Source organism: Schistocerca cancellata, chromosome 4, assembly GCF_023864275.1.
Source record: "Schistocerca cancellata isolate TAMUIC-IGC-003103 chromosome 4, iqSchCanc2.1, whole genome shotgun sequence".
In the NCBI taxonomy this organism is placed as follows: Eukaryota; Metazoa; Arthropoda; class Insecta; order Orthoptera; family Acrididae; genus Schistocerca; species Schistocerca cancellata.
This window is the reverse complement of record NC_064629.1, coordinates 873,423,531-873,447,600: the sequence shown is the minus strand read 5'-3', so window position 1 is coordinate 873,447,600 and position 24,070 is coordinate 873,423,531. Positions and strand designations below refer to the sequence as shown.

Sequence of the window (24,070 nt, the reverse complement as noted above, 5' to 3'; positions counted from 1 at the left end):
TTCGGACTACCAAAGACTTCAGACAAAACAAAAGAGGCTGTCTTGGCCAAGGTTTATGCTAGCCCAAGGAAATCACCATGTTGGACACCCTCGGAATTGGGTGTTCCAAGGTCAACCACCACAGAATCTTGGTGGAGGAGAGGTTTCATCTGTACAAGTTATGGATATTGCACCACTTAAATGAAGATGACCTCAATAGATGCATGCAGATGTGTGAATGGCTTGTAGATAAATTGGATGAAAATATCAATTTTACTAAAGACTGTGTGGTGTTCAGTGATGAAACTGTGTTTTATGTCAGTGGTAAAATGAACAGACAAAATCTTTGATACTGGTCTTAAGGCAATCCACATTGGACGAGTCCATCCAAACAGCAGGGCTGCCAAAATGTGATGGTGTGGTGTAGTTTGTAGAAAGCTCATGTGCTAGGACCTTTCTTCTTTGATGAATACATACTGGGTGAGACTTATCTGAACATGTTGAGACACATAACTGATGCCTCAAATTGAGTGTTTGGGTGAGGGAGTTCCAAGACCAGCTTCAGCATGCCCACTTTGCTGCAGCTGTTAGAGATTGGTTGAATGACAATTTTCCTCACTGGATTTGGAGAAGAGGTCATGTGGAGTGGTCCCCTCATTCCCTTCATTTCTCCACTTGATTTATTTTTCTGAGGAATGCTGAAAGAGAAACTTTACTCAATGAAGTTTACAAATTTAAACCACCTGACAGAATGCATTCCCAGTCAGTGTGATAAAATTGACAGAAATTCAGACCTGTTCCATCCATTTAACCTTAATATTGAAAAGTGCATCAAATTATGCATTGAAAAGCACACAGATCATGTTGAAGATATTACTGATTAACATTAAAGTTACTAACATGTAGTATATTATTATTTTCAGAATTCCCTAGGTACCCAGACTTTTGGACACATTCTACAAGAGGAGCAGGTGATAGTTTCATAGTAAAATGTTACAGTGTTTAAAAACACAGTTCTTGTTTTCAGTGGAAAGCAATTAAGGGCAAAGAGTGGCTATTACAATCTGCAGCTTGATCCTCCAGATAACCTCAAGAGATTTGTTGGTATTGACTGTTCTCTTCCCCACTCCAGACCCTTTCCATGCTAAATTAGCATATTTGTAACAAGCATGATATTCACTTTTAATGAAGCAATCACACTCAATATTAACATGAATTGTGCTACAAAAAATTGTCATGTCCATTTTGCACATTACAAGTATGTTGTAATCTCAAACATAAAATCTATATCAGCAATCGTTTCATATTTTATTCATGCCACATGATGTGTTCTATACTTTGAGTAAGTTTTATCTCATTTGACATACAACTTGTGATTCCTCCTTGATTTGCACAAATACTATGTACAGATACTGCCAGGCATAAAACTGCAACTGTCTGCTTCTTCAGAATTTTAGTGCTACCTCTTTATCAACAATGTTCTTCCTGAATAAATTCTCGTTCTGCAGCAGTGTGTGTACTGATTTTGAAACTTTCCTGACAGATTAAAGCTATGTGCTGGACTTGAACTTGAACCTCGGACCTTTTTGTTTTGTGGGCAACTGCTCTACTGACAAATCTACCTAAGCCCTACTCATGACCTGCACCCACAGCTTCATTTTCTCCAGTACCTCATCTTAATTTTGTGAAGTTTGGAAGGCAGCATAAGAGATAATTATGGTCATTAGTCATGCTTGTATAGCTCATTTACTAGAGCACTTGCTCGCATAAGGCAAAAGCCCCAGGTCTGACTCCCAGTTTGGCACACAGTTTTAATCTTCCAGGAAAGTTTCAACAGTATTCCTACTTGTTATACACTTTGCTATAAGCAGTGTAGTATGTAATGACAATTGCATAATATTTGGAGTGTGTATTACAATTTTGTTGTGATACAGTACTGATACATTGAGTTTAAAAATGTTCTACAAAAATTGGACAAATAATTGATGTGTACTCTATTATTATAAATGAGAACAATGCAATGATTTGTATAATACATTTATAAATTTAAGAAACACTTCAATGAATTATCCTTTTTATTTATAACTTTTTAAATGCTGAACTCTGTGAAGGTACGGTTCCGTGTGGAAAACTGCTGAGGTCCAATGCTTTCTAAAGATTACCAGACCATATGTAAACACCATCTGGGTCAAAGTAGTCCTATTAGTGAATTTCAGTCCCTGCTGTCACTTTATGAAAACCTAGAATAAGAAATTTCTGAACACACACACACACACACACACACAAAATAATATCTATATGATATGACCACATTGTTATAAGGAATTTCACAGTGTAGTAGAAATTACAAATCCAAAGAAACAACACATGTCCTGGTTTCAGATATTCAGGTTGTACAGCTGAGACTGAAAGAAGAGCAAAAATAATTTTAATAAGAAGTGGACAGGAGAGAGGACAAATGAAGAAAGAAATACAACTGCAACTTACAACTTGACCAGCAGGGAGTGCTGGAGAATCATCTGTTGGGAAAAGTCTTGACACTTTGTCTTTAAGAATGTTATGTCCATCTGGAGCTTCATTAACATAACTATGAATGCAATGCAGCCACCACCATACTGCATCACGACAATTGAAACGAGCCTTGCTTCCTCCATCTAAGAGATTAGGTATAAGTCCATGGCGTAAGCAAGCAGCATAAGCAAGAATGTGATACCTAACAGAGAGCAAGAAAAAAGCATGAAGTAGTTAAATTAGAACATTTCATGAAATTATTCAAATCATCCACAACTGTAACAGTTAGAGTACTACTATAGTATTTACACCCCACATATTACTTATTTCAAATAGTTATTTAATGGTATTAAGATTTTATAAGTAGCACTTTATATAATATAAAGAGGATGGATCACAGCTCACAAACTAGAGACAATGCCTAGTAACAAAGCAATATTTACTAAAAATGGAAAAATGTTTAGGTTTTAGGCAAAGTCAATGGCTAGAGCTAATCTCTCTCTCTCTCTCTCTCTCTCTCTCTCTCTCTCTCTCTCTTGTGATGCTGGCTCCTGCTGCAGTCAGGTGGCTGTGTCAGGAAACAAGAGTAGCTTTACATGCACACACGCACCTGCAGGTTTGTGTGTGTGTGTGTGTGTGTGTGTGTGTGTGTGTGTGTGTGTGTTTTATAGGGTGTCCAGTGTGAAGGAGCCCCAGATATCAAAATTAAGTGCCTTGAAGACTACAATCAATAGAGACAGACAGTATGTTTATTGTGAAAGCTGTACGAATTTTATACAGAATTTTCAAAATAGTCCAAAAAGGTGCTAACAAATGGCATTTTACACTGTGCAGCTCACAGAGTATCAGTATGCACAATTAATCTCATCCTCTGGAAGCAGATTTTGCAATCACATCCCAATCTTTTCAAAATGTCCGCCACTAGCAGTACAGAGGTGGCGCACACAAACAATGAAATTTGCCATCACATCCTGTAGTGTCAGTTGAAATGGAGACAGATGCCACACAGATTGCTGATTCCAGCCTGTCCAGCATGGTGGGATGGTTCCAGTGTCTTTCAATGTTCTCTACAAATATAATCACAAGGAGTCAGATCTGGCAAATATGGAGGCCAATCCATCCCTGCACCAGTAAATAAGCAATAAACCAACACAATGACTCTACTCCTGAAGTATTCACCAAGAAAGTGAAACATCTGTTTGGTGCAATGGGGTCTCGCCCGATTTGCATGATCCACTCAGTGCCTGTCTGATCCTCAAATGCTAACTGTGTGGTGACAAATTGCACCAAAATTGCAATGTAATGTTCACTAGTGATAGTTAATTGCATGAAAAAACTGCCAATAATGCCTCCACAGCATACCACAGACCAAAAAGTAAATTTGGGAGAATAAGTGGTTTCACTTCACACAAATGAGGATTTTTGGAACCCCAAAATTGACAGTTTCATCTATTTACAATTCTATTTAGGTGGAAGTGTGCCTCATTTGTGAAACAGGCGGAGCTTACATCACATTCTTCATTATCAACCACTGTTAGAATGTGGTTTGCTAAGTCTGGCCCCCACCACACACCTTGTACAGGTATGTCCTGGTGGCTCTGGACCTGTGTATAACTTCCATATAAGATTCTTCCAGCTTTCACAATAAACATACCATACATTGCACTCATTTATTGATCTTAGTTTTTGAGATATTTAATTTTGTAATCAGGGACTCCTTTGAAATCTTACAATGTCTGCATTTCATTTCAAATAATAGCCAGTTAGCATTTCTCATTTCTGAAACCCGGCATATTTTAGGAAATGTAGAGATATTTTTTACAACAATAACTAATTAGCCACCACAGGAATATCACTTGAAGCACATGTTGCATGTTATTTTACAGTGTTGCTATTGTGGAACACTACAGTCATCTACAAAATTTGTATGAGTCCTAATCTGAGACCACAAAGTTTTCTTTTAGACAGTGTTGAGTGAAATCAGTTTTACATGAGGTGCTCACCTTTGGAAGACTAAACTACAAATTTCCAAAAGTAAACAGACATATTAAATGTATTGTGGAAATTTGGAGTGGAGCGACTCTGTTGCCTTGGGATAAAACTTTTATAACAGCACAAGGACATGGTACTCCAAGTTAGTGCTCGATATTTCATGCAGCTATTATGCATGTAAATTTGCACTCTGAGCTACTGAATATGGATAATGTCACCAGAACTGTTTTTATCCTAGTAACAGTGAAAAGAAGGAGCAACTGGTCACAGAGTTCTCTTCATTATTAATAGACAATGGCCTGTCTTCTATAAATAATTACTAATTTGTGTGAATGAATAGCTAAATGATATCAACTGAAAAAAAGTTTACTATGATTGTCACTAGTTACCTTGCATCTTGGTATCTGCCTGTTAGGATGAATAGACCTCTTAGTGCAATGAAAGTGTCTCTGCCCCAGTTGCGTACATAACCAGTTGCAAAATGAGGTAAACCTGCAAATAACAAACATGCTTTAGTATGCTCAATGGACACATGAACTGATGCATTTACTGCCACATGAGTATTGATTTCATATCATCATCACAATAAATTACAGTTAAATCTTGAATTGTTAGAACAAGGATCCTCACACATAAAAGAGTTTCAGGTGATTACAGTAAATATTGTAATTTTTGTTAACAGACTATATTTGTAGCTTTGATGATATATTTTAAACCTGAAATTTATTGTGACATTAACACATTGGCACTCTTCACCCATGTACAGAAAATTACAGATAGCATTACACCATGTCCCCAGCTAACAAGAACACACTGGACAATTTGAGCAAATGATTTGGCTACTCAGATTGCCTGACATGAATCCCATCAAACATTTATGGGACATATAGAGAGGTCAGTTCATGCCAAAATCCTGCACCGGCAACACTTTTGCAATTATGGACAGCTATACAGGCAGCATGGTTCAGTATTTCTGCAGGGGACTTCCAATGACTTGTTGAGTCCATGCCACATTGAGTTGCTGCACTATACCGGGCAAAAGGAGGTCGGACACGATATTAGGAGGTATCTCGTGGCTTTTGTCAACTGAGTGAATGTGCCGTAGCATCATGTGAAAAGTGCTCAATCATCAATAGTATTGATCACTTCCACTGATTTTATTGCCTGATTCATGCAAAGGCACATCAAGAATGTTACTATTATGTGTTTGTGTTCTTATAATCTGTTAACATTCTAAAAGTTACATGCAATTTTCCTGTTTTGATAGGTGAGCCTTTTAATTACAGAAATGTGTATGGTTATTTTTTTTATCCTTGTCCTGGATAATTCTGTATATTGTTGCAGCTAAAGTCAGTAAATCTGGTATGGTAGAAAAGTGAGCAGACAACATACTACAAGGGCAGTTCAATAAGTAATGCAACACATTTTTTTTCTCGGCCAATTTTGGTTGAAAAAACCGGAAATTTCTTGTAGAATATTTTCAAACATTCCCGCTTCGTCTCATATAGTTTCATTGACTTCCGACAGGTGGCAGCGCTGTACGGAGCTGTTAATATGGCGTCTGTAACGGATGTGCGTTGCAAACAACGGGCAGTGATCGAGTTTCTTTTGGCGGAAAACCAGGGCATCTCAGATATTCATAGGCGCTTGCAGAATGTCTACGGTGATCTGGCAGTGGACAAAAGCACGGTGAGTCATTGGGCAAAGCGTGTGTCATCATCGCCGCAAGGTCAAGCACGACTGTCTGATCTCCCGCGTGCGGGCCGTGCACAGCTGTGACTCCTGCAATGGCGGAGCGTGTGAACACACTCGTTCAAGATGATCGACGGATCACCATCAAACAACTCAGTGCTCAACTTGACATATCTGTTGGTAGTGCTGTCACAATTGTTCACAAAAATCTGAACGAACTTCTCCTTCTTCATGACAACGCAAGTCCTCACACAAGTCTTCGCACCCGAGAGGAGCTCACAAAACTTCAGTGGACTGTTCTTCCTCATGCACCCTACAGCCCCGATCTCGCACCGTCGGATTTCCGTATGTTTGGCCCAAAGAAGGCCACAATCCGTGGGAGGCACTACGTGGATGATGAAGAAGTTATTGATGCAGTACGACGTTGGCTCCGACATCGACCAGTGGAATGGTACCGTGCAGGCATACAGGCCCTCATTTCAAGGTGACGTAAGGCCGTAGCATTGAATGGAGATTACGTTGAAAAATAGTGTTGTGTAGCTAAAAGATTGGGGAATAACCTGGTGTATTTCAATGCTGAATAAAACAACCCCTGTTTCAGAAAAAAAATGTGTTGCATTACTTATTGAACTGCCCTCGTATGTACAACTTTAATTATTATTTTGTGTGGCCCTTAATCTGGTGCAAATCTTTCTAGCTCATGCCACTTCAGTGATGTGCATGTCATATGTGTTAATCCTTTCTTATTCAGTGGCAACTATACTCCTACCAACTCCTGGTTTTACTTTGTTCCCAATGACCCATCTTACCGTTTCTAATGTCACCTGACATCTGGTGTAATTTTCAGGGCTTGTTGCAGACAATGTATTAATCTGAACTCAACATTTAACATACTTGTAGGAGAACAAGTTGTTCTCCTCCTTATTTGAGATTTGCAGCACATAAACAGTATTGTAGCATTTCATCATTTTTTCACCACAGCGCATCTAATGAAAGTGCTACAAAACAAATGAATCCCTTCTATTGTCACTGTGAGACCTGGATATGTGGTGCTTCCTCAAATGATGAAACAGAAATGTAAGCTGAGGGCAACGCAATTTCAGTTTCAGTTGTGTCCACATTAAACAACGTGAAATGTGTGAGCATTCTCACAACACTGGACAACCCTAAAGACACCACAACAGTGTCTAGAAAAAAAAATGATGGAGCTAAACCAATGGTGAGCCTTCTGCTTGCTATTGCCAGATACAATACGATCATGTAAGGCATCTATAACTTTGACCAACTATGAGAACACTGTTATTGGTCAGCATTCCTACAAGATGTGGCATCATAATTTTTACTTCTCAGAGGACTTGGCAATTGTTGATGCTTTCATATTTTATGGATGCTGAATAAAGAAAATCAAGATTACTAAGATCACCTGAGTTGTTGGCTGTGACTATCTTCACCACTGATCACTAGTGTCTGCTGTGCCATAGACTTCATGCATGTACTCCTTTGTGTAGCATTACTGACCACAGGAGCTGCAAGTGATGTCATACTGTTAGCGAAGGCAATCACATGGGTCATCTGCTCCAAAAGCCCACTAATGCCCAATTTTGGTGCACTGTCCTAATGGATAAGTTCATCATATGTCTCTCACTAATTTCCATGGTTATTTCATTCAGTGTTTTTGTCTGTTAGCACTTACAACTCTACACAAACGCCATCACTCTCTGTTGTTAAGTGCAGGCCATCAGCCACTATATTGACCATCTCAGAATACTGAATTCCAAATAATTTCCAAAATGGAATGTCTCATGTGTCTACCTCCAACTAACATTCTGCATTCAAAGTCTGTTAATTCCTGATGTGCCATCATAATCACATTAGAAACCTTTCCACATGAATAACCTGAGTACAAATGACAGCTCTGCCACTGCACTGCCCTTTTATACCCAATGTATGCGATGATACTACTGCCATCTGCATATGTGCATATTGCTATCTCATGATTGTTGTCACCTCAGTGTACAACCAATATCTCTAAGCCTAGTCTGTGCTGCTTTCTGTTTCACACCATCCGTTTTGCATTTAATATGGAAATAATATCACATGGAAGATGATCTTATTATAGATGGAAGATCTGCTAAAGAGTTCAGAAAAGAATAAAAAAACAACACTGGCATAATACTACTTACAAAAATATATTGATATTTTCCACAGTAGTTAAAAACAGCCCCAAAACATTAAATCATCAGAAAGGGTGGGCAGAGATCTAAAGCTCTATACTATTTATGATTTTTACAGTTAAATTAAATTAAATTGAGATCTTTTGCACTCCAGAAAAATTAGTTCTAATGCTGTTAAATGAAACAGTCTGAAACTTTAGAGAATTATAATCTGAGGGAGACATATTCCTCTGTTCACAACAACCTTCATGACAGCTTCAGTCAAATGAGAAGTCAATTATTAGATTTTATATTAATTAGTGGGGTTAAAAATTTAATTATATTTAAAGTAACATTTATTTGATCATAACAGACAAAAGTATAACAATTGCTAACATACCTGCTGAAAGAGTTACACAAGCCTGCACTTCTTTTCCTTCACTGTCTAGTCTTGTTAGTGGCAATGGAGGTGCTAAATTTGGTGATAACTGTGGCAATGGTGATGAGTGCACAACAGATGCACACTGTACAGACCCTAGTGCCAAACCTCTCAAGAAAGTTGAGCCATCCTTAACAAATCTGAAAGTAAGACATCATGTGGAGACATAGTATTAATTTTAACAAAGTGAGAGTTACATCTACCAGTGTCCCTGAGTATCAGACAAAGCCTCTATTACTTCACAAGCAGACAGTGTCTCAGAGTGTTCCAAGATGGCCGCCGAGTAAGTGACGCCAGAAACCATTTCCAGAAAGTTAAGTGATTTAGACAGGAATATAATTTAATTTAACGCCGACAACAAATTAAATACATGCATTAGTGTATCATTTAGTCTTGCCGTTAAAGGTTTGACTTTTCTTTGCATATTTTTTCAGAAAACACGAAAAGATCGTAACTTCGCGAAGTCGCGCTTAGGCTTAAATTTTGTAAACGTGTTTGTTTCTTGTTTCACGGTAATTTAACTAATTTCTCGGTAACAAATAAGTAAACTACTGTAAATAGCATATAACTTCATTGTTTTAATACTGATTTCAGAAAAACAGCGTAACTTTATATCAGAAACTTGCTTATATACATTTGTTTATAGGCCTAATTTTCGTACCGTTTTTGGAGAATCAAAGTTAAATTATCTCGTTTAATTGTCCTTTTTTTCATTCCATCGAGTGAAATATAAAATAAATAGCATATACCTTCATTGATCTCAGGAAAACAGCGGAATTTTAAATTAGAAACTTGCTTATATACATTTGTGAATAGGCTTAATTCTTGTAACGTCTTTTTTGATTTTCGGTAATTTAATTGATTTATTCTAGCTAAAGCATTATTTTTGCCATGAGTGAGAAGTGCCTGACTTGCTGTAGAATTGTTAGTTCCGGGATTTGGTGTGATGGATGCAGTAGTTTTTTTCACTGGGGGGACTGCAGTGGCGTGGGTGTCGGGAAAGTGGATCAGGCTCATCAGTGGTTATGTAGGATTTGCAGCAGAGATAGGAAGATAGTGGAACACGAGGGGAAAATTGCTGCCCTTCAGGCTGAGCTAGATCAGGCTAGGGAAGATCTGGACAGGTTAAGGAGGGAGAAGGGCAAAGAGAGGTGAGAAGTGGCAACAGGTAGCAGAAGGAACAGGCCTAGAACTAAGTCTGACAGTTTTGTGATGAATGTCAAAAATAAGTTTGACCTGTTGCTTCAGTTAGAAACTGATGAGCCTCAAGCAGAAGTAGGTGTAGACAGGACACAACAAACTTTCAATAGGAAATTGAAAAAGAATGTAGGAAAGCCATCGAAAAGGAAGGAAGTTTTGTTGTTAGGCAGTTCTCATGCCAGAGGTGTAGGCCAACTTCTGCAGGAGGAATTAGGACCAGAATACCAGGTCACAATTTTTTTCAAACCAAGTGCTAGTCTGGATCAGGTGACAGAGGATTTAGGTTCACTCTGTAAAGGATTTACCAGGGAAGACACCGTGGTTATTGTGGGAGGCCAGGGAACAGCATCAACAGAGATCCTGGGTACAGCATAGAGTGTGACCTGGTAAAGATTACGTCGGCACCGAGACACACCAATGTTGAATTTGTATCTGTCCTGAGACACCATGACCGGCCTCATTTGAACTCTTCTGTTGGGAGAGTTAATTTGGAGTTGGAACGGCTGCTTGGGTCGGGTGCGGCGGCTCATATTGGTGTGGTTCCTGTTGAATCTCTCAGTAGGTGGGAGTATACCAGGCACGGCCTACATCTCAACAGGAAAGGGAAGGGGAAACTGGCTGGGGTAATAGCAGGAAATTTAAGGGGGGGAGGCACTGCCATGAATGGTAAAATACCAGTGATTACAGGTGTTGGAGCAGCACCTTTTTTAGGATAGGTAAGACAGAAAGATGTCAAGTTCTACGAGAGGTCAGGATTGAAACAAATCTTCAGTTTAGGAAAGAAAATAAACAGCACAATTATATCACATTGGATCACCAATCACAGCTGTCAATTATAAATTTTCACCAATCACCAGAAATTTTATCTCCACCAAGTTGTATCTCAGTCCTAGGTAATTGCATTGATGAATTAAAGTCACCCAACCCAGGTGACATAATCTGCCTCTCTGAACACCATGTGACCACTGGTATAGCAACTAGGCCTAAGCACAATGAGGAAGTCAGACAGGAGAGTACTGCAAATGTTAGAATAAGGAAAGGTTCACATAAAAGTATAACTAAAAATAATGTAAGTATATTTCATCAAAATATTTGGAGTTTAAAGAATAAAATAGATGAGCTTCTGGTTTGTTTAGAAGATTTAGAAGCTGAGGATGAAATAGATATACTATGCCTGTCTGAGCATCACATTGTTACTGATATGGATAAGGTAAATGTAAGTGGATATAAACTCTCTGCACATGTAATGAGAGAAAATATGGAGAAAGGAGGAGTTGCCATATATGTCAAAAGTTATCACTGTGCAAAAAGTATAGAAACAAAAAAGTTTTGTGTAGAGAAACATATAGAAGCATGTGCCTGTGAGCTTAAATTAAATAAAGGCACATTTATAATTGTAACTGTATATAGGTCCCCATCAGGAAATTTTCATCTATTTCTGAAAAATTTGGACTCCTTGTTGTGCTATCTGTCAGACAGGGGGAAGCAAATTATTATTTGTGGGGACTTCAATGTAGATTCTCTGAAAGAGGGTAATAGGAAAAATGACCTTGAAGTATTACTCGGTTCTTTCAATTTGACACCCGTTATTGAGTTTCCTACTCGGGTGGTAAAGGATAGCAGCTCACTGATAGATAACTTCTTTATAGAGCAAGATAAGTTTAACCAGATAAATGCTCAGCCTGTTGAGAATGGTCTTTCTGATCATGGTGCACAGCTAGTTACAATATATGACATAGCTCCATTCAGCAATACTAAACAGTCCTCCAAAGTAGTACGTTCAGTCAACGATTTAACAATTGCAAATTTCAGGGAAAGCCTACAGCAGTTAGACTGGGATGAGGTGTACCGTGAACCTGATGCCAATTTAAAATATAATTTATTTCATGACATTTTTGTAAATGCATTTGAAAACTGCTTCCCCAAGAAAATAGTTAAATATACTCGTAAGAAACCTTGTAACAAACCATGGCTTACTAAGGGTATAAAAATATCTTGTAACTGGAAAAGGGAAATGTATCTGACAGCAAGAAAGAGTAGTGACCCAGAAACTATCAAACATTATAAAAACTACTGTGTTATATTAAGAAAAGTTATTAAAAAATCCAGAAGTATGTGTATCATGTCTGAAATGAGCAACTCCGATAATAGAATTAAAACAATTTGGAATATTATTAAAAGAGAAACAGGTCAACCAAGAGCACAGGAAGACAGTATTACCATCAAATTGAATGAAAACTTTACGAACAAAAAGTCAGAAGTTGAAAATATTTTTAATAATCATTTTCTAAATGTTGTGGATATAGTAGGATCCAGGTGTTCATTAGAAGATGCTAGGCTGTTAATGGAAGAGGCCATACCTATGCAATTTGATACAATTGAAATCTCACCCACTTCTCCCTCTGAAATTAGGAAAATAATAAACTTGCTTAAAAGCAAAAACTCACATGGAATTGATGGCATTTCCAGCAAAATACTAGAAGCTTGTTCTCAACAGATAAGTAAGATTCTCAGCCACCTGTGTAATAGCTCTCTGGAACAGGGCATTTTCCCTGATAGACTGAAATATGCTATTGTTATACCTTTGCATAAAAATGGGAATAGATCTGATGTCAACAATTACCGTCCAATCTCCCTTCTAACAGCTTTATCCAAAATTTTTGAGAAAGTAATGTATTCAAGAGTAGCTTCACATATCTGTAACAATGAAGTACTAACAAAATGTCAGTTTGGTTTCCAGAAAGGTTTCTCAACAGAAAATGCCATATATGCTTTCACCAATCAAATTTTGAATGATCTGAATAACTGAACACCACCCATTGGGATTTTTTGTGATCTGTCAAAGGCTTTTGATTGTGTAAATCATGAAATTCTGCTAGACAAGCTCTAGTATTGTGGCATGAGGGGGACAGTGCACAAATGGTTTAATTCGTACCTAACTGGAAGAGTGCAGAAAGTTGAAATAAGTAGTTCTCATACTATGCAAAGATCAGCACATTCCTCAAACTGGGGAACTATCAAGAATGGGGTTCCACAAGGGTCAGTCTTGGGTCCTTTGTTGTTCTTAATATATATTAATGACTTGCCATTCTATATTCATGAAGAGGCAAAGTTAGTTCTCTTTGCTGATGATACAAGTATAGTAATCACACCTGACAAACAAGAATTAACTGATGAAATTGTCAATACTGTCTTTCAGAAAATTACTAAGTGGTTCCTTGTAAATGGACTCTCAAGAATTTTGATAAGACACAGTACATACAGTTCCGTACAGTGAATGGTATGACGCCATTAATAAATATAGACCTTAATCAGAAGCATATAGCTAAGGTAGAATATTCCAAATTTTTAGGTGTGTCCATTGATGAGAGATTAAATTGGAAGAAACACATTGATGATCTGCTGAAACGTTTGAGTTCAGCTACTTATGCAATAAGGGTCATTGCAAATTTTGGTGATAAACATCTTAGTAAATTAGCTTACTACGCCTATTTTCACTCGATTTCATATGGCATCATATTTTGGGGTAATTCATCACTGAGGAATAAAGTATTTATTGCACAAAAGCGTGTAATCAGAATAATAGCTGGAGTCCACCCAAGATCATCCTGCAGACATTTATTTAAGGATCTAGGGATATTCACAGTAGCTTCTCAGTATATATAGTCTCTTATGAAATTTGTTATTAACAACCAAACCCAATTCAAAAGTAATAGCAGTGTGCATAACTACAATACTAGGAGAAAGGATGATCTTCACTATTCAAGATTAAATCTAACTTTGGCACAGAAAGGGGTGAATTATACTGGCACTAAAGTCTTTGGTCACTTACCAAATAGTATCAAAAGTCTGACAGATAACCAACAAGTATTTAAGAAGAAATTAAAAGAATTTCTGAATGACAACTCCTTCTACTCCATAGAGGAATTTTTAGATATAAATTTAAAAAAAATTAAAAAATAAAAAATTAAAAAAATAAAAATAAAAAAAAACACAAAAATGAAAAAGTTGTTATATTAACTTAAGTATGTTGTTAAATTAACTTAATTATGTCATGTATTGGAAAATTTGACTCGTTCCACATCATTACGAAATATTGTATTCATGATCCATGGAACTAGTATTAATCTAATCTAATCTAATCAGCTGTTGCTCAGTCACTCGCAAGACTGTCATTACTGTGATCAAGTTGTTACTGAACACCTTGATCTTTTCCTCTTTTCTGATGTGTAAAACACACTTCTACCAAACATGAATGAAAATATAGTCAATGTCAGAAAGAACCATATTCTACATCAAAACCTTTCACAACTGTATCACCTCATAAATGACCTCCCAACAAGTACATCTATACAAAACATAATTTATGAATGCAAAACTAATATGCGGGAGCTGTAATCTCTCTTTGGGTGAATTATACCAGCAATACATCAGTCACAAAAAGTTTGATGAGACATGTTTTATCAAGTGAAGTTCACTGACAGGCATGTCTGACATATACATGACACAGTAGTGCAAACAACCAAATGTGAACAAGATTGTGAAAACTGTAAATGTAAGTTATGAGAATTATGGATTGCTAACAATTGTACAGGCTGAGCAACATACTGTGGCTGTGTTAAATATTTGTATAAAGGACTCTGCACAAACACCAATTATATTTATGGTCTTCAAATGAAGGTGAACACAAAATGGGAGATCACTACATCTTCACCTTATTATAAAATTGCAGTGTTTGAATGTGGATGAATTCATCATTTATGTGAGCTTTCATATCTTGTAACTACCTACAGTGAAGAGGTAGGCTATATACAATCGTAATTGTCATTAACTGCCAGTGGACCACAAGTACATCACCATGAGATGACAGACACATGGCAATAATGAAGTGCAGGGAATTATTTTGAAAGAGGGCACAAATTTAGAGCCAGAAACAAGTATGCCACTACCTTCACACTGATCACTATTGTCTGCTGTGCCATAGACCTCATGCATGTACTCCTTTGTGTAGCATTACCGACAACAGGAAACAGATTTTGGGCATAATGTTTTATTGCTCTGTATATTTACATGTCACCCATACAAAATTTCATTCATCTAATGATTCCTTCATAATTTTGAAACTATCACAAGCAGGATATAGCATCAGATTACTCAATGCACACTGTTGAACATGTTGAACATGCACACTGTTGAACATGTTGAACAAATGATGCAAGAGTCAACCATATACTATGGTTTGATTTCATTGCTCAAAATGGAAAAGTTACTTGACTATACATGGCGGACAAGTTTAAGTGAACCAGACACAGAAGAAAGATGAAAGACTGTTTGTCTGTGAGGCATTCATGAACAGAGACATTGGCTTCCTTGCCAATCATTTATTGCATTTGGAAACCTAACCCAGGTAACAGCAGTCCAGTAACCTTTATGCATTATTACATTTACAATAAGTCCTTCATTTGTAGTGGCATTAAGAAATAGTAATGCAGAGCTTCCCAACAGATGAAATCTACATGCTGGTTCATAAGAACTGCACAGTTTAGAAATGAGGATACAGGAAGTGGCAAACTAAAACTTTCAAGTGGATCATAAAGCAATCATGGATTGCTCTCATGCATTGTCCTCATAAGGCAAGGGTCTGCTCCACAGCTCAGTCTGGTATCACTCACATTTCATATTAGCACACACTCCACCGTGAATTGAAAACCTAATTCCAGTAATAATGGATCCTGGGAATGTTTTTATACGTACTTCCCTTCCAATGATTGGTGCTTTACTTTCCAAAAGGATGAGCATTATCACAGATTGTACAACTGCGAGAACTAAAATTAGCTTAATGACTGTTTCTCTCCTGGAGTCATGACCTGGACTACAAATGCATACTATAGTCATTAATCAGCAGCAGGATTCCAAGGATCACTGAACTTACTCCTAATATGGTACAGGACCCCCTGTGCTATATGACATTATTAAAAGGTCTTACAGTTCACAATTTCCAGCAAAGCAACACACACCCACACACAGTTAGGTTCTTCTCATATCTCTGCAATTCACACACCTGGAGCCATCAATCTCAGATACAACTGACTGTACAGTCCTTGCAACTGTTTCAAGGATAGCATTGAATCTTCTATAATTGGCATTCCTCTGTTAAACTGTTCTGCAAAGTACATCTGGAAGTAACTGCTGGAAATGAGCTGATATTTGTTGCTCCAACAGCTCTGTCATTATATGCACCACCATTTTGTCCCCAAGTTTAGGTTTTCAGAATTTGGTTTCCAGTGGAAAAACTGCCAAAAGCTGATAGACACTGTTGTTTCAGGGATTTTCACACGAGTGTAACTATTCACATCTGGGCCACATATTGCTGTCATATCTTAATGCCACAGAGATAAGAGAATTAAATAGTATTTTTCAAGCCAAGCTGTTCGTGTTACTAGTTAGCTTCAGATTACAACTACATGCTGGATGAGGAGAACTGCAAAGTTTTAGAAATTATAACAGATGGAGTAGTAAACTAAAACTGTAAACTGGTGACGAGAAGTGTAAAACATAACTTCAGTTAGTCTATTATTATTTTGTTTATTTGTCAGTTAATTATCTGGGTTTACTCATGTATGGGGCCTTTTAGAAACACAGCACCAGCAACATGTACAAAAAAATCACCTTCATCAAAACATGTGGCTATTGTTGTGGAAGCAGCAGGAGTCACAGGTGCTATAGCACCAGCAGCTCTTGTAATACCTCACTCTGACTCACAGTTGATGCGCTGGCCCCGCAACTCACTAGATCTGAACCTGATTGAACACATCTGGGATGTAATTGAATGTGGTGTCAGAGTTCATTGCTCCCATCCACAGAATGGGAATTACATGACTTGTGTGTGTAGATATGGTGCCAACACCCTCCAGTGATCTACCAAGGCCATATTTTTTCCATAATACGATGTGTCGCTGCTGTTACCCATGCCAAAGATGGACACACTTGCTGTTAGATAGGTGGTCATATTGTTCTGGTTGATCAGTGTATAAGTTGATCATGCGCCATCTCAGGTTTGTGGCAGTCAACTGCGACAATGTGTGGAACACATCTGGCTCAAGTCCCTTTGATAGATTTTATTATTGCATCATAAACTTCATGCAGCTGGTATCAGAAGTTGTCCCTTTTTGAGATATAGATAATATATGCATGACAATCCCTTTCTTATTAGACCAGGCTTTAAGTTATGCAACAGATTTTGCCATTCACATCATTCTCAATATTGATGCCATATTTTGGTTTCAAAGGAACAGTACTGTTCCTGTATGCCATCTGTGACACAGTGAGAGTATAACCCAATAGCCTTGAGTCTAGAAATTTTACAACATATCCTATACACAATGAATCTTTCACTCTGCAGCAGAATGTGCACTGTTTTGAAACTTCCTGCCATACCATAACTGTGTGTTAGTACCCAAGCTGGAATTCAGGAGAGAGGTACTGACAGAAGTGAAGCTGTGAATGCATGTTACAGTCATTCCCAGACAGATCAGTCAATAATGGGGTTCAAGTCTCAGTGTAACAGACAGTTTTAATCTGGGAGGAAGTTTTGTATCCTATTCAGCTGCTGAGAGATCCCAGTCATCACTGTCCACAAACAGTAGGGATCTTCTGCTCATAAGGAGATTTTTCTAAGTGCCTGTCGAAACATAAACTGTCATTGAGCATACAAATTGGCACATTCTGCAAAGTTGTTTTCTTATTTCACTAGTGGTGATTGTATCTCTGAAATTAACTTCATGGAAGCATATTTTCAGCTTCTCCTTTATGAGAATTCATGAACCTTTATAGTAATGAATACCCCCATTTTCATTAGAATCATTGGCTGCTTTTCAGTACTTCCCATTTTTTAGTGTTTCTTGGAACAGTTATTACGTGATATTCCCTGCTGATTGATCTATGTTGAGGTCACAACTGTTATTTGTAGAAAGCAAGCAGATCACCTTTGTAGCCTTCAATGTCCGTTAACCCTACTACAGCATATCACCATCTTTTGCGACTTGCAGTCAGTGTTTAGCTAACTTATTAGCAGAGCATTCCAAATGCAGTCACATTTGTCACATTATTCAATGAGCAGCACAAAAATGATGCACAATTTGTTCTGACACATATGAGGAAATGTTTGATTTAGTCATATGTTGCTACTTTAAACTTTGCGCTTAGCAATTTCACTTTGAAACAGCACTTTACACTTGTTTCTTCTTATGGCCTTAGTGCATAGCTGTTTCATAAGAACAGATGATTTGGGAAAGCCACTACCTGATTCTTGGAAAATCTTGTTCTCCAGCCAAGATGAATACTGAAAAGTCAAGTAGGAAGCTCTTTCCAATAATTTTAGCATTCAGATATTTCACGAGTCTCTTTTTGGGGCCACCTTTAAGCTTTTGATGTGCTAAAACAAGCTGTTCCTGGAGATGGGCATGTGTGTGCACCACATTATGGATGCAGTGTTTTAATCTATTGCTAAGCAGCTGCAAGTAAAACATCTCTTTAGCCATATTTGAGTAACAAAGTAATACATGAAACCATTCCAAGTAACACAAATATGTCTTTATTCATAACCCTCTGAACAATAATGGAAGTAAGCCTCTCATGACTTCACATGTAATAAGACAAAAGAATCATACAGAAGGTGCAACATAAGCAATACACAGAACAATTGATGTGATCAGTACAAACAAAAAGAACAGAGTGAGAGTGAGTCAGCACTGCTCCCCACATATATAGGTGCGAGTCACCGGTAGACCATGCAGCAGAAACATTGCTGTGTGCATGCTTCCTGCAGGTGGGCCTCTACTGGTCAGCCCGCACTAATACAGTTGGTGGTTGATTTAAGTACACATGCATAGCAATACTACAGTTGGCGCACTCGCAGTAGTAGCAAGATACAGCACACCTCTCCCTTGTACAAAGAGGGGGCTGAGGCAAAAGAGGAGATGCCCATGGCCCAATGAGAGACATATTCATCAGATCTGGAATGGTGACAGGCAGTGCTGACAGCAGGGATGGGACAATGTGCTGGGCCAGAGCACGTCAAGATGCGAACGTGGCTGAGGGCAGTGGGCCCACGTGGTGCCCGACAACAGCACTAGGAAGGAGAGTGCCACTGCCATCTCTGCATCATCATCAGCAGGCAGACCCCAGTGTGGAGGAGATGGCTGTGGACTCACCGGTGATGACAGCTGAGGTAATGATGACGAGGGGGCCGACGGAGGTGGACGACCAAAACAGCAGACTGCAGCAACAGAGCCGAGGCCAGAGGAGGACCAGTGCCCAGCACCAGGAAGCAGGGACCCCAGGACAAAACACACGGAAGGGGCAGCCAATGGGATGGGGACACCTCCACAGCAGGTGACGACAGGATTGAGGTGGAGGGTGGTGGGGCAGGCTGTGGTGACGGGGGCCATACCTGTGAACTGGTAGCTTCTGGTGGTGAGCGAGGATGCAGCTGATCAAAGCAGTGCACTGGTGACCAAACCCTCATGCCCACAGCAGTGATACTGGTGTGATATGTCCAGAGGAACCCAGTCGTGGCAGGTGTGGTACAGCCCATGTAGGTGGAGCAGCAGGCGTGTCAGCCAACCATCAAGCAACTCAGCCACGCTCTGCTCCCCCATAGTTGTGAAGCAACAGGCATTCAGAAAATGGAGAAGGGTGTCATCTGGTGAAGAATCCACAACAAACTTTATCATTTGGGACTTTAATGGGCAGTAGTCATTCTGCCTTGCCATTTGATTGAGGGTGGAATGGTGGAGCAGTAACATGACAAATAGCGTGACGGGAACAAAACAACTGAAAGGCTTGGGAAATGTGTAATGGTGTCCATTATCAGAAAATAAGCTACAAGGCAACCTCTTAATACAAAAAAACTCAAGAATGTATGAACTGTGACCTCAGCTGACATCGACAACACTGGAGAATGTAAGGAAACTGAGAAAATGTATTCACAACCAAGAGCAAATATGAATTCGAGAAGGAACATGTAAAGTCAACATCAATGCATTCCCCTGGTTTGTATGAAGCAACCCAGGGGGACAGAGACTCCCTGGGAGTTGCGTATTATCAGGCACACTGCTCACAATCTGCACCAACACATACAATTTTGCCATCGATTCCTGGTCAAAAATCATATTTCCTAGCTAACAGTTTAGTACATGAAACTCCCCAATGGCCCTGCTGGAGAAGACATAGAACCTCACACCGTAACACAATGGGATAACTATGCTGGGAGAGAGGTCTTCCATGGACAACAGCAAAACACCGTAAAAAACAGAGAGGCGATACTGTAAGGAAAAATAGTTCCACACAGGGTCTGAAGCCTGACCTTGCAGTTTATCTGGTCAGCCCTGTTGAACAAACTGAACCACCTGACAGAGAACTGGGTCAGCATCAATGACAGCTAATATGCATGAGCTTGTAATTGGGAAACCCCAGACTGTGGCCTGCATTACAGTATCATGATGGAAGCAAAGCAATTCTTCACAATCAAAGTCAAGATCAGAACCCACAGGAAGGTGGGGCAAGGTATCTGCATTGGCATGTTTAGACATAGGTTGAAAATGGATTTCGTAATTGCATTGAGACAAGAACAGCGCTCAGTATTGTAGGCGGTGCGCTGCCTTGTCAGGCAAGGAAGTGTGAGGGTTAAAAAAGGAAACCAAGGGTTTATAGTCAGTATTAAAGTGAAACTTGGAGCCATACAAAAAAAAAAGAAAAAACATAAAATTCCTTGAGGGGACAGAATATGGCAAGAACCTCTTTTTCCACTTGAGAGTAACCCTGCTGGGCTATAGTGGGAGATTTAGAGGTGGTTGTTCAGAACCACTGGCATATTGGTGCACTAGGACCACACTAAGGCCATAATGTGAAGTGTCAGTTGCCAACTTTGTGCTCATCTGGACAGAAGATAGTTAAAAGGGGGCCAAAAGTAGTTTGGTTTTCAACATTTGAAAAGCACATTCACAATCCATACACCATCAAAAAGGTACATTCTCATGTAACAAGGTACGCAATGGGTGGGCCAAGGTGGCCAACTCCAGCAGGAATTTATGGTAGTAAGCTACCTTCCTTAGGCAGGCCTGAAGCTCCTTCATGGACGAGAGGCAAGGCCTACACATAACAGCAGAGATGTCGTCTGGCAGAGGGCAAACCGCATTCCATGGGACTTCAAACCCTGAATAAACAATAAAAATTTGGAAAAAACTGAGATTTTATGAGGTTACACCATAAGCCTGAGGACTGTAAAACAGAAAACAAAGTGCACAAATTTTGCAAGTGGTTGGCCATGGAGGAGCCCGTGACAACAACAGCATCGAGATAATAAATGCAACCCAGGACAGGCATAGTCATTTTTTCTAAAAATCACTTGAAAATAACAGGGCTCCTAGCAACACCAAAAGGAAGGGGCAAATATTGATAGAGACCACAAGGAGTATTCAGAACTGGAACTCGTCAAGACTCTTCATCCACATGAACCTACAGGTATGCTTCAGTCAAAGCAATTTTAGAAAAGTACTGGCCACCCGATATTTTCACCTACAGCTCCTCCTAGTGTGGGAGAAGATATATATCCACAGTCAACTGCACACTGACACTAGTACAAAAGTCTCCACAGTGGCGAAATTTTCCTGACAGCTTCTGAACTACAACCAGCAGAGGTAATAACCATTCACTAGCCATAAGAGGTTGCACCACCCCTAGAGACTGAAGTCTGTCCAATTCTGCTTTCATCTGACATTTCATGGTGACAGGAATAACATGTGCATGACAAAAATGAGACCATGACAATAATGAGACCAAGTCAAAAAGCCAAGCCATGGATTTCAAAGAAATATGAGAAGAAAAATTTGTAGCATACCCTCTACCTTCTGAAAACAAATCTTAAAACTCCTCACATGATGTTTCCAAGTGTGTGTGTGTGTGTGTGTGTGTGTGTGTGTGTGTGTGTGTGTGTGTGTTTAGATCTGATGGGTGCCAAATGGCAAGGTCATCAGTGCCCTTACACTTATAAAAACAAATGAATGTGGAGATGAACTAAAAGTGTTGTACATGTATGCACTCAAAGTGACCACACAGTCACTCTGTGTCACATGCACTAAAACCAATTAGGAGGAAAGAGAGGTAATCAAGAAATTAAAACACAGAGAAAATTTAACATGGAAGAGCTACAAGAAAAGCACAGGGAAATATGACTGACTTACAAAAATCTAAGATGAGCCAGCCACTCTTTGACACATTAAGACCATCTCCCTAAATTCCTGTTAAAAACATTGGAAAATTTACAAAACTTTAAAACCCTAACCACATTCATTTGAGCATTACATAAAATAGATGGCAGATCTGCCAGCAAATCTGCCGCAGTCCGCTGGTCAGCAAATAAAATGCAGTCCAATAAAACGTGGCGCACTGTGATCTACAGGCCACAAGTACCACACATTGGAGGGTTCTCTCGCCAGAGTAAGAATCCATGTGTCATAGATCTGTGGCCTATGCAAAGACAAGTAAGAAGGACTTCCGTCCCACCAATGTGGCTGGAAGGAAGTACTCCATGGCCGAGTTGTGGGCTTGATGACACAGAGCTTGTTATCGGTCACTGCCAGCCACTCATCTTCCCATCAACACATGACTTTGTACCTCAATAGAGAGGTGATAGCATGCAGGGGGATAGCACACCAAAATACCAGAGGATCACAAAACGCCTCCTTCACTGTTCAATCCATCCTTTCATTGCCCGTAATTCCAATGTGCCAGGTACCCAGCATAAAGACACCTCCTTCTCCAGTTGTTGTTGTTGTTGTTGTTGTTGTAGGAGGGCATCCTGGATATTCTGGGATACTGTATCTGCTGGGTAAAACTGTTGGAGAGAGTAAAGGAAGCTCAGAGAATCTGAGCAGACAAGAAATCTAACACCTTATCTGCTCCAGTGCTTGCAAGATTGCATATAATTCTGCCTCAAAGATGGTAAATTCTGGAGGCAGTCTGACCTTGAGGACACGATCCGGAAAAACAACAGACCAACCTACAGAGCCCCTTGCTTAGACCAATCCATAAGAACACTTACATGGTCATGATATTCAGATATAATATCAGAGAATATTGGATTAAAGATGGAAGCAGGAGTGCTATCTGTCCTGTACCACATCCAATCTAAAATCACTCTGGGCCCTCCAGCAACCAGGGTGGCAGGCAGTTAAAACCCTGGGTTTGGGGTCATACTTGCTCCACACTGAGTGACTCCAGCACACATTGCATGCAAATTCCAAATGACATTGTGGCTCATGGACAGTTGGAAAAAAGGCGTTCCAGAGGTGGATGTGCAACAGTTTGGTGTGTGAGTGAAGTTGGAGCTGCAAAGAACTTACACACCTGTCGCACCATGAAGAGCTGGCACCAGATGGTAGGTGGTAGCTCCCCCACTTCAGCAGAGATACTAAGTATGGGACTGATCCGATAAACACCTGTGGCCAGCTGAATCCCCTCATGATGGACAGCATCAATGATACGCAAGTAAGAGGACATTGCTGACCCATACACCGCGCAACCATAGTCCAGCTGCAAATGTACAAAAGCCCGATGAAGCTGAAGGAGATGCACACTGTCCACTCCCCAAGACCTGTGGCTAAGGTACTTCATGATGTTCAGTGCCCTCAGGGTTCTGGCTTTCAGGTCTCACAGGTGTGGTAACCATGACAATCGGAAGTCAAAAATGAGGCCCAGAATGATTTCCAAAAACGTGTACAGTTCTGTCAGTGGGCACAGCAGAAAATCCTCACCAACCTGAACTACTTCTCCAACATTCTGTTTTCCGATGAATGTTCCTTCTCAAACAAAGGACAGGTAAATTCAAGGAACATGCATTATTGGTCCTGCAACAACCCAAGATGGCTTAGACAGGTGGAACATCAGCATCAATGGAGGGTTAACGTCTGGTGTGGGATGCTTGGTACTACAATTATTGGCCCTTACTTCATCAATGGTAGTCTAAATGGCACAGCTTATGCCAACTTCCTCAGACAAATTCTTCTTCCTCTTCTGGATGAAGTGCTGCTAAGAACCAAAATGC

General features: G+C 39.5%; 1 protein-coding gene across 4 annotated transcripts in view; it reads right to left on the bottom strand.

The window, feature by feature from the left end:
• Window positions 1–24,070, bottom strand: part of LOC126185023 (glycogen debranching enzyme) — a 192,078-nt gene that overhangs the window by 21,511 nt on the left and 146,497 nt on the right. For all 4 annotated transcript variants that reach the window (XM_049927749.1, XM_049927752.1, XM_049927748.1 and 1 more), the window contains exons 19-21: window positions 8,728–8,906; window positions 4,872–4,974; window positions 2,467–2,692 (exon numbers count right to left, since the gene is read on the bottom strand). In XM_049927749.1, the coding sequence (XP_049783706.1) occupies window positions 2,467–2,692; window positions 4,872–4,974; window positions 8,728–8,906 (508 nt within the window). The remainder of the gene's footprint in view (window positions 1–2,466; window positions 2,693–4,871; window positions 4,975–8,727; window positions 8,907–24,070) is intronic.